General features: G+C 37.0%; 1 protein-coding gene across 1 annotated transcript in view; it reads left to right on the top strand.

Annotated features, from left to right (window-relative positions):
• Positions 1-9,762: 9,762 nt before the first annotated feature.
• Positions 9,763-12,786, top strand: part of LOC112043799 (potassium voltage-gated channel protein Shaker) — a gene marked incomplete in the record, with an annotated part of 391,434 nt that continues 388,410 nt past the window's right edge. Inside the window, 1 exon segment of the mRNA XM_052890740.1 lies at positions 9,763-10,426. Within this exon segment, the coding sequence (XP_052746700.1) occupies positions 10,245-10,426 (182 nt within the window).

The raw sequence follows: 12,786 nt of genomic DNA, 5'->3' as shown, positions 1-12,786 counted from the left end.
ACTGTTCAGACTGATTCGAAACCACGTATTTAAAAAACGCTTAAAGTTCCGTGGTTCCATTAACTTATCAGTCAATGGCATTGAAGCGAAAGGTTAGGACACAAAAATATTTTTTTAAATTTTAAAATAAATAGTTACTTGGAAACTATTTAAAAAAATACGAAAATTAAACCATCCTCCGTTTCTTCAAAACTATTAAACCTAAAATTTTGAATAAAATACAGAAGTTAGCTTTCTATTTGAAGATTGTGGGAACTTCAGAACTCTGAAATTTTTGAATATGTTGGACACTTTTGTAGACAAGATGGAAAACACAAAAAAAAAATTCTAACTGCATCATGTGGCACATCATTGAGCTTGTTAACAATAAATATAAACTACGAAAACTGACCATTCCCGCCCCCTCTTCTCTGATACCACTAAACCTAAAATTTTGAAAAAAAAATCAGAAGTTAATTAAGCTCTGAAATTTATTAAATTAAATAGTTAAGTTTTGTTAAATCCATACTAATAATATACTACATAGGTATTGTAATAATAAATATAGGTTTAGATAAATATTTAACGATACAAATAAGCCTGAAAATTATATAATTAGGTACAATTTCAGGTCAGTTTTCTGTCAACTCTATCTTAAATTAACATCGTTCGGAACCCTCGTTACGCGAGTTATACTCGCACTTGTCCAGTTTTTATTTTGTAAATGTTCAGTGATTACTTGAAGCCTGAACCGATTTTAATAACTCTTTTTTTCATTTCAAGTGTTTCCATAGTCATCATCTACAAATATGATGATGGAATCCTGCAGAAGTCGAGGGAATTCCTCAAATTGTACGAGAACTTTTTGTTGTTATAATAATAATAAAATCCTTTATTCAGCTAAAAAAAAAAACAAATTAAAAAAAATCAAGAAGAAATTACAAACTAATACTAACAGAGCTTACAAACTACTTAAAGATACCTACTTAAATTACAAAGTTCCTCTGTCTGTACTTAGTATAATAATATAATAAAGAAATTCAGCTGAATGGGGCGCTGCCTCAGCTCGATACTACAGTTGAGAGCTGTAGTGCTGATTTTCAGGCATGACCCCAGGGTGAGCTCACGGACCGATCGGAAATACTTTAGCGGCGTCGCTAACAATAATTATTAAATAATAAAATTATATAAAATAATATACGATTAGTAATAATAGGTACATATTAATCTTACATCACCAAGCTTAAAGAAAAGTTTAGGAGTATATTGTTATAGTGTTTTTTTAGTAACTTTCGCGTTTATGGAAAGCATTATTTAGTGAAGTCAAAATGATGAAGAAGACCTCTAAATCATTTTCAATTGTTTAAATTTTCGCTTTTTAGATAAGTGGGTATGATTTTGTGTACCTAAATCAAATTGGTTGAATTTTTTTTTCAAGTTACATGTGCTGTAATAGGTACATTGACTATTTATAAATAAAAATGTTCTATCTATACGTAGAATAAAATTGTAGGTTTTTGACGGCCTCCGTGGCGCAGTGGTATGCGCGGTGGATCTACAAGACGGAGGTCCTGGGTGCTCGATCCCCGGCTGGGCCGATTGAGGTTTTCTTAATTGGTCCAGGTCTGGCTGGTGGGAGGCTTCGGCCGTGGCTAGTTACCACCCTACCGACAAAGACGTACCGCCAAGCGATTTAGCGTTCCGGTACGATGTCGTGTAGAAACCGAAAGGGGTGTGGATTTTCATCCTCCTCCTAACAAGTTAGCCCGCTTCCATCTTAGACTGCATCATCACTTACCATCAGGTGTGATTGTAGTCAAGGGCTAACTTGTAAAGAATAAAAAAAAAGGTACATTGAACACATTTTGAAAATTTTTATAAAATCGATACTAAAGCCAAAAATATTGTTTTTTTATTTTTTGACTGGCTGTGTTTACGTGTTTTTGTTGACCGGGCATCACGTCACGCTGAAGCTACTGAATGACTTTAAATGAAACTTGGCATGATCCAAGATCATAATTCGTAGAAGGTTTAAGATATTTTTAAGAATGTTTAAAATAAAATCAGAAGGGGGTGAAAAGTTATATTTTGTAAAAATTGGCATGTGTAACTACTTACTACCAGAAAAATACTAAAACTAATGTGATTCATGAATTATCGAAATTCTACCCCTAAAGGAAATGGGATAAATTTTTTTGAATATAAATCGTTCATTGAATTATTATTTCGTAAAATGATTAGTGGACAATGTATCAAGCTATTGCATTGCTTATATCGCAGACTTTGAGTGCGGCGACCGAGCCAAGAAATTCCGTAACGAAAATAAGCCTAACACCCAAACCGTGCATATTTCGATGTTATCTTATCGACTCAACTGGACAAGTGCCGACGTTTTTTTTTTAAGTTTTGACGGCCTCCGTGGCGCATTGGTATGCACGGTGGATTAACAAGACGGAGGACCTGGGTTCCTGCTAACAAGTTAGCCCGCTTCCATCTTAGATTGCATCATCACTTACCATCAGGTGAGATTGTAGTCAAGGGCTAACTTGTAAAGAATAATAAAAAAAAATAGTGCGAAACTAAGGGGAAATTCGATTCCAGCTCAACGTAAAGGCATCATAGCTCCCGAACGGATGAAGCGATTTCAATTTTTTTTTTTGTATCAAAGGTGACTTACGGGCGAGTGTTCTTAGATATATTTGATGAAAATCGGTTCAGCCGTTTAAGAGTTGTGGGGGTTGAAAGTGGGGAAGAAAAAATACTTGAGTGGGGTCTCAAATGAAAACTCACTGAAAGAGAAATTTCATGACATTCAGGGTTTTTCAAAATTTTAAATTTTATTTTTTATTCTTTTCTAAAGAAAAAAAAATACTTAAAATAAATAAATAATTACAATAGCGTAAGTTGATAAATGTGATCGAATCAGAAATGAGGAGACCCGCAGAAGAACCAATGTCACCGACATAGCTCAACGAGTCGCGAAGCTGAAGTGGCAATGTTCGGGGCACATAGTTCGAAGAGCCGATGGATGTTGGGGTACCAAGGTGCTGGAATGGCGACCCGCACTACAAAGCGTAGTGTTAGTAGACCCCCCACCAGGTGGACTGACGACATCAAGCGAGTCGCAGGGATTCGCTGGTTGCAGGCGGAGGTCCTGCAGTGGACGTCCATCGGCTGATATGATGATGATGATGATGAAGTTGATAAAAAATGCTATGCAATGCTTTACCGCGGTAGTCCTCAAGTGCCACACGTATTTTTTTAATGTATAAAATTATATATAAATTATGCGAAAATATAACTGGAAGGCGAGGCGGTGAAATAGGGGTTGAAAGTTTACATCGCTTCCCACGAAGTCGCGGGCGTCTAACCAGTCGGAAAATACTGGAGGAGTTACAGGAGTAGATACAATAGTAGAGCCAAGATTGAACCTTTCGGTGGTGACTCCGGCCTTTTTACCAGTGAGCTATTGAGGCTTTAGTGCAGATTGTGTTTTTGTGAGGTTTTATTTCTTTTGTCCCTCCAATTAGTCGGAAAAGACTGTGTTAGGAGTGGATAAGACAATAAACCAACGAAGCGGGGATCGTACCACCACCTTGTTACTTGTACCAGGTTGTAAGTATTAAGTTGAAGTTGAGTTGAAGGTAATAGGATATCTGCGATCATTACTTTCGGAGCTACAGGGACTTAGGGGTCAGATTTGCGGCACTGCCACGGACATACAAAATGGCACGAATTAATGACGTCGTTGATTCGCTGATCGTTAGATTTGTATGGGCGTTCAAGCAAAATTACAAATATCTTTGTTATTTGTGCGTTTATGTTTATTATTCATAAATTGAAAAATGACAAGCTTAATGTAAGGAAGCTAAAAATGTATGAATTTTCATTTAATTACGATAAAAGAATTTTAGTAGATTTTGAAATTTTATAATCTTATTTAATTTGCAAACATCCAGTCAATCTCTGTTTTTTACATATTAATTAGTTAATTACCTTATTTACCCGAATGTCTCGTATAAATAAATATATTTTATGTTTTTGTAATTTTTAGACATATTTTTTTTTGTTTTTTATATTTAATTTTATGTGACTTGTTTTTTAATTTTATTGCTTTTAGTTTCTCGTAGTCTGACATTTTTTGTATTGCTTAATTTGACATTTGCTGTGATAACCTACAATTAGCTGTGCAATAACTACTTATTAACATGTGAAATCATAATCGCAGTTGGTTATCCTAATAAAATAAATAAATAAATATTCAAGCCTAGTCATCATCCCCATTGTGAGGGTCATATGTCATACATTGCTTAGACATTGTGATGTGTGGCACAATTTTAGAATAAACCTTTTTTCTTTCTGTCTATCTTTCTATCTGCCTTTCTTTCTTTCTTCCTTCCTTTCTTTTCATATTCCCATGAGAACGGGAACTATGCGATGTCTGATAGTTTAGTTTATGGAGGGTGAATGAGCCGCAGTAGTCGTTACTGGGACAAGGTCAGTCGCGCGTACTCGATATCGTACTGTAGCTTTTGGGACCGAGAAAAGAACTTTATTATCGCAAATAAAGGGTTGTAATAATATGTATATACTTATATGTGTGTTTGTGGCATCATAGCACATAAATAGGTAATTTTTACACGCTTTATATTAGTTGATATAAAGCGTGTAAAAATTACCTATGGTAGATTTAGCGTTCCGGCACGTTGCCGTGTAGAAACCGAAAGGGGTGTGGATTTTCATCCTCCTCCTAACAAGTTAGCCCGCTTCCATCTTAGACTGCATCATCACTTACCATCAGGTGAGATTGTAGTCAAGGGCTAACTTGTAAAGATTAAAAAAAAAATTAAAAAAAAGAGTTACACTTGTAACTATGTATGTAAGAAAATCTTAGAATTTTAATTTGACACACTTCTCGGTTTTCGATTAGGATGAAATTTTGCACACGCTCTGAGTTCTGATGACAAAACATGACTAGCTAAGAAACGTCATTACAAATCCAATATGAGGGCCTCCCCTATCACTTTAACTATGTAGGAATGACAAATCTTGGAATCTTGATTTGACCCACTTCCCGGTCTTCGTGTAGGATGAAAGTTTGCACACGCTCTTAGTTTGGATGACAATACATGATTAGGTAAGAAACGTCATTACAAACCGAGTATGGCAGCCTTCTCAAGATGGCGGACTGGCTGTTCGAAATCCACCCCCATGATATTATGAATAATATATTATGAAAGGGTTTGCTGTCAGGAATACGAAAAAAAATAGTCACGTGACTTAAATCCAATATTTGTAATTTTTAGTACGTGCCAAAAGCGTGATTTTTAGTTTTTTTTCAACTATTTAAAGTTATTTTCATTTAATTATCCATTACTGCCTCGTTGCACAAGTGGTTAGCCTAGGTGGTTTCAGATAACGAGGTACTGGTTTCGAATTCTAGATCTATCTTTCTAATAATCTATGAGTTTTCTAAGAGCTGTGATAGCCCAGTGGATATGACCTCTGCCTTCAATTCCGGAGGGTGTGGGTTCGAGTCCAGGGCATGCACCTCCTTTTCAGTTATTTGCATTTTAAGAAATAAAATATCACGTGTCTGAAACGGTAAAGGAAAAACATCCTCAGAAGATCTGCATACCAGAGAATTTTCTCAATTCTCTGCGCGTGTGAAGTCTGCTAATCCGCATTGGGCCAGCGTGGTGGACTATTGGCCTAACCCCTCTCATTCTGAGAGGATACTCGAGCTCAGCAGTGAGCCGAATATGGGTTGATGATGATGATTGATGAGTTTATCTTTCTTCTAAAAATTTTTCATCTATATACCGTAAGCCGTCGGTCATTAACGTCTGATAATGATCATTAAATTCTAAGATACGAATTAGAAACGACCTTCACCCATCTGTTTATTATATTTTATACTAGCGAACGCCTGCGACTTCGTCCGCGTGGAGTTCAGTTTTTCACAAATCACACCGGGACCATGGATTTTTCCGGGAAGAAATGTAGCTTGTAATGTAATGTCGTATGTATTAATTACTACAATACATTACAGGCTACATTTAATAATGATAGAACTGTGATAGCCTAGTGGATATCACTTCTGTCTCCGAGTTCGAATCCGGCCCCGGGCATGCACCTCCAACTTTCCAGTTGTGTGCCAATCTGTGATAGCCCACAGATTAGCTACTAAGTTTTAAGTTACTTAGTTGTTTCGTGACGTCACTGTAACGAATCCCTTACAAACGGAGCGTTTGACAAAAATATTTAAAAATAGCCTTATAGCCTTCCTTAATAAATGGGCTATCTAACACTGAAAGAATTTTTCAAATCGGACTAGTAGTTCCTGAGGTTAGCGCGTTCAAGCAAACAAACAAACTCTACAGCTTTATAACATTAGTAAAGATACACCAGCCGTGCAATATCTACGAGTACATTATCGGGTTCTGATGTGCCACTACGGGTCCATGGAAACTATACGACCGTATTATAAAGAACCCTTTTCACTTAAACCATATGATATAAATGATATAATATACACGTTATACCTACATACATTATGTAGTTGAAATATGCTCGCCTAGACCTTTTAATACCAAACACAATCATCATCATCATCATTATCAACCCATATTCGGCTCACTGCTGAGCTCGAGTCTCCTCTCAGATTGAGAGGGGTTTGGCCAAAAGTCCACCACGCATGCCCAATGCGAATTGGCAAACTTTACACACGCAGAGAATTAAGAAAATTCTCTGGTATGCAGGTTTCCTCACGATGTTTTTCCTTCACCGATTGAGACACGTGATATTTAATTTCTTAAAATGCACACAACTGAAAAGTTGGAGGTGCATGTCCCGGAACCGATTAGAACCCACACCCTCTGAAATCGGAGGTCATATCCACTGAGCTATAACGCCAAAAACAATATGTCAGTTTAACCAATTTAAATAGGCCTTTCGTTGGTAGATGGATAGATTGTAGAGAAGGAGATTATTCAGTAACATACGAAGTTGTGAGCGACCGCATATAACCGTCAACACATTTAAATGAAAATATATAATAGAGGTAAAGACAAAATTGTGTGTGTGCAAGTGGTGTAATTAAATTCGGATCACTTTTTGCGGTGATTTTGTAGGGACGTAACCTATCTAAAGTATAGAATTATCATTGAAATAAAGTGTGTTATCTGAAGTACTTATATTTATTAACATATACACACTTCAATAAAATTTTTGTATGTCTGTCTGTCTCTTTGTCAGGGCTAATCTCTTGAACAGCTGAACCGATTTTAATGGAACTTTGATCACTGCAAGATATTAATATGGTTTTTATATACTAATAAAATATATTACTCAATATGTATACTGGTTATTGAGTAATATATTCTAAGCTACTATTTATCCCGAACAAAATCATGGTTCCCGCAGGGTTTGTGAAAAACTATATTTCACGCGAACGAGGTTGAGGATGTCTGCTAGTGTATCATAAAATTTTGTAATGTTATTTTATATTTTTGAAAATATTTGATTGTATCTGCCTTTCAAATCCAGTAAACGGCTGAAATAATTTTAATAGTAAGAGTAACACATCTAAAGACCATTGCTGAAAAACGAGCATTTAATTAAAATAATGTGCATCAAAAATTTCAAAACTCATTTATTTCAATTAGTTTTTCCTTCATCGTTTGAGACACGTGATATTTAATTTCTTAAAATGTACATAACTGAAAAGTTGGAGGTGCCCCGGACCGGATTCAAACCTACGCCCTCCGGAATTGGAGGCAGATGTCATATCCACATAGTACCTAATCTCTGATAGCTCACAGATTAGCTACTAATTTTATACGAAACTATTACACCTGTTCGACACAAAATTCGACCGCCAACAAGTAAGTAAGATCCCATTCGTGTTTCGGTATGTTGCCAAGTAGTGAAGTCAATGTTTAGAATAAACTCGCTTTCAAGTTATCCCGCTACTATATCTGAGTGCATACTGCTTATCACTTACCATTAGGTGAAATACTACTAAGCATACCTATTTTATCTTTTTAAAAAGTGGTCATCAATACATTTTGTAATTTAATGTAATTATTGTTGTAGTTTTTATTTATCTCTCGAGAAACGAATTTTTTTTTATTTATTCTTTACAAGTTAGCCCTTGACTACAATCTCACCTGATGGTAAGTGATGATGCAGTCTAAGATGGAAGCGGGCTAACTTGTTAGGAGGAAGATGAAAATCCACACCCCTTTCGGTTTCTACACGGCATCGTACCGAAACGCTAAATCGCTTGGCGGTACGTCTTTGCCGGTAGGGTGGTAAATAGCCACGGCCGAAGCCTCCCACCAGCCAGACCTGAAAAATTAAGAAAATCTCAATCTGCCCAGCCGGGGATCAAACCCAGGACCTCCGTTTAGTAAATCTACCGCGCATACCACTGCGCCATGGAGGCCGTCAAAATATTTAAATTTATTAAATTTATTTCATTAAAATGTGTTGAATTGGGTAACTGTAGTGTTTCTCTGGGCATATTTAATGTAAATAAATAAGTAAATATAAATAAAATGATAGTCTGTCTGTGATTTTTAAAATACCTATGTTTTTACAAGAGCAAGCTACACGGTACTAAAACATAATCATGCTTTATTAAGTTTTGCCTGTCTGTCTCTCTCTTTTTGTTCGGGCTAAACCCTGAAACGGCTAAACTGATTTTAACGCGACTTTCACTGGGAGTTAGAGGAGTTTATGGGGCAACATATAGGCTTCTTTATATACAAAACCAAGCTCCCGTGGGTGAACAATTGAATTTCACGCATACGAAGTATACCTATATACTGACAGTTTACACAAAACAACAAATATTTTCCATTTGTAGGAAACGGACCTCCTCCTCCTCGGATGCCGAAGGGTCACCAACTCAACCCACTGTGTCACTCGAAACTCTATGGAGTAGGTACCCAAGATGGGAAGTCGAACTGAAACTTACAGCTTATTCCAGAGAACGGAGATCTGAATAGAAGCACTGGTGCAAGTTGAAGGAGGTCTCGAGTTTAGGAAGTAGATGTTATATTTATTAATATTATTTCTCTCATTTATTTATTACTTCATTTTTTAAAATTTTTAACAATAAAAGTATAAAATACAAAACATTATTAAAAATTTATAAAAAAAAATTCACCCTCCCGCTGCGGGACATTTGAGTGCCCAAGCAACCGGTGGTCAGGGCTCCAGAGTGAGGAACCTCCTCACAATACGCGCCGTCTCAAGAATCACTGCCTTCTGTATCCGACTCTTGACCCAACAGTTAAGCGAAAGCTTCTTAAGGTCGAAGCTTTTCGCTATCAATATATATTTATTAATATTATTATTGTTACTACTGTGGGTACTCTCGATTAAGAAAGGTTTAAATATTTTACTATTATGGAATATGTGGATCGAAAAAGCAACAACTTCCACAGAAGAGAATGACATTAGGGGACTTAATCGAATGTGATGATTTTAGTGATTATGAAGTGATAAAGGACAATAGCGTGAGTCCTCGTCGCAGGTACGGCAGTTGGGCGGCGTGATGAGGGCGGGCGCGAGACGAGGCAATCGCGGGGGGGTCCATGCGATGCCGGCGAAGCCTCCACTCCACGACATTCGCGCGTCAGCCACCGAAGCGTACGCTCGCCGGCGCTGAGTGCGCCGTGTTACGTAACGCGCCGGAGTTACCGACATCTGTTGAGTGTCGGCACCGCTGCACGCTTGCCCACCGCTGACCATCCGCGCGCACCCGCCATGTCTCGCACCGCGGACACTTCGCCTCGGCCGGCGGCCGGCGCGAAACCCGACCACCCGAAGAGCGATACGTAAAAATATGTAGAACCGCGATCACCAACTCTACTGCCATTCATCCTGCCAGATAATTTTAAGTTCAACTAGGCTAAAGTAGTGCTTACGCTTAAGTGAACTTTGTGATCTAAAGAGATTAAGACTGATTTTATCATGCGTTTCGGACTTTTGAATTCGAGCGCGAAAAAGTTTAAAGACTGCAATTGCTATTTAAATATCAGTGTCATCGCTATATTATCAGCTTTCACTGCCTAAGCCTTCCGATAACGTAGCATTTGTATAGTTCGGAGCACAGTTCGGAGACAATAAAACGTTTTAAAATATAAAATATCCCGGCTCAGAAGAGGAGATTAGAGGCCGAGGGAGCATCGACACTCACCAAAATTCGCGACATAAGCTGGTGGGTGCTGTGGTGGCGTCAACGACATCTTCGGATGGGCGCACCGCAGACCCCTAAACAAATAGATGATGACGAAAGCGAGCCCCATGTGGCTGTAGTGGAGGAGCAAGACCGCAAGATGGCTAAGGTTCGAGGCCAGAACTGCCCGCGGCGACGCGGCCATGAGAGCGAACTAGACGGAGAGCGTCGCCGTATGCGTCGGAAGCCGGCAAAGAGGTATGTCACGCTCACGACTCATTTCTACTGTCTACACAATGTTCTACACGACTTATTTCTACTGTCTACACAATGTTCTACACTAATGTTGATATTTCAGCCGCGTCCTAATTGTTTCAGGTGCATGACTAACTTTCAAAAAAGTTTTTTAACACAAGACTAATAACAATACCTTTTATAATTATTATAATATTTATATAATTATTATATTTTTTAATGTTACTGATACACAATGTCATTTTATGTTGGTAAATTATCTTTTGTTTTATATACTTCTTCTTGTGTTATAATTTTTTTATCTAATAAACTTTATCTTATTAGCTTATCTTATCTAAATGTAATTTCCTTTTGGGAACAATATTTTAATCCTATTGAAAACTAAAAAGTAGGTTTAACTTTGTGAGAGGAACTTTTTTTTCAATTTCTTGATAATTTATTATGATTTTTCGAAACTGGCTTAAAATTCTATAAAGAAATAGTTTATTGTTTGTATATTTTTATAATAACATAAATTGTATGATATATGCGACTATCTACATTTCGATAAAGAATATGTATTTATTTTTGAGTAAGTTTCTTTCTATTACTAAGTAAACATCTTTCAGACAAAAAGTTATCGTTATATGTACACTTAGCATCTGGTGAGATTGCTGTGACTGTCGACCACTTTAAATGAAAACAAAAAGAAGAAAATAAAATAATTATGTACATAAAATATTACATAATAATTTTGTAGTATCATACGATAAAATGGGTTCGGTGAAATCTATTGTGGTTTTGTGGGCACAATATAATAAAAGTCCGGAGGCGTTAATTAATATTTAATAATTATAAATTTAAATACTTTTATAACTAAATGAAGAACTCATTACCAGAGGCGTTAATTAATATTTAATACTCGTATGTATAAATTTAAATTTAAATATCTCGTGATAGCCTAGTGGGTATGACCACTGCTTCCGATCCCGGAGGGTGTAGGTTCGAATACGGTCCGGGGCATGCACCTCCAACTTTTCAGTTGTGTGCATTTTAAGAATTTAAATATCACATGTCTCAAACGGTGAAGGAAAAACATCGTAAGGAAACCTCCATACCAGAGAATTATCTTAATTCTCTGCGTATGTTTAATTGTGAAGTATGCCAATCCGCATTGGGCCAGCCTGGTGGTCTATTGGCCTAACCCCTCTCATTCTGAGAGGAGACTCGTGCTCAACAGTGAGCCGAAAATGCGTTGCTAATAATCATGATATGATGATGAATTACAAGATAGGTATTGTAAACCGTTGAGAAGTCCTTCATCTCCATCACCAGACCCCTAATGACAGCCACAACACATCTAGATGTAAAGTGCTCATCAATACAAATTAATGAAGTCCAAACACAAGGTAAACTATTGTAAACCGATCAGGAGTTTTCTTAACTGTCACTCGTCTCCATTATCAGACCCTAATGACAGTCACAACACATCTAGATTTAAAGTTCTCATTGATACAAATTAATTAATACCAAACACAAGGTAACTATTGTAAATCGATGAAGAGTTCCCTCGTCTGTCCTTCGGCTCCATCATTAGATTGACACCAGTCCTTCTTTGAATTTTAGTGCTTTAAAATACCCAATGAAAACATTAACAAATGCACTAGTTGCCCCTATAATATTCAAAAGTTTCCCTTGATTTCTCCGGGATCCTATTAACAGAGCCTGACATGATTTCTATGAGACCAACTAAAAAGCATACCCTTCCAAACAAAAAAAAAATCAAATCGGTTCAGGCGTCTTTGAGTAATCGGTGAACATACATAAACAAAAAAAAGATTGACAGATTGAAGACAAATTGATAACCTCCTATTTTTTGAAGTCGGTCAAAAATACCAATAAATCTGTAATTTTTAAACCTTAAAATTGAAAATTGAGATGGTAAAAAAAAATCATTAGTCAGGTGTTTGACCCTTTGCCAGGTGCTTGCAGAATATTTTGAAAACATAAATAATAATCAAAAACATCCCGACTGGCTTAAATAAATACTGTTTTATTCTTTAAGTACTCCAGATCTCCAGTTCTGTGTTAGGATTGATAGGATAGGAGAGGTACAGGGCAAGTTTTTAACATGACTGAAATAGCACTCAAAAATATTGACCAGCTCTCGGATCATACGAAACGTGCAGGAGCGGCTGGCTAGCTGTACGCTAGCTAGCGTAGCGTTGCGGGTAGACGGCGAGGCGTTGCGAAGCCCAAGCGTACCGGGACGTGTCTGAGGATAGATGTGTTTTGAGCTTTAGTCACATACTCGTAGTAAAGTACAACAGGTAATAGATAATCCGACCAGATCACGATACGATTTTATTCGGTTAAAATTACAG

Source organism: Bicyclus anynana, chromosome Z (assembly GCF_947172395.1).
Source record: "Bicyclus anynana chromosome Z, ilBicAnyn1.1, whole genome shotgun sequence".
Taxonomy (NCBI): domain Eukaryota; kingdom Metazoa; phylum Arthropoda; class Insecta; order Lepidoptera; family Nymphalidae; genus Bicyclus; species Bicyclus anynana.
This window is presented reverse-complemented; position numbering and strand designations above follow the sequence as displayed.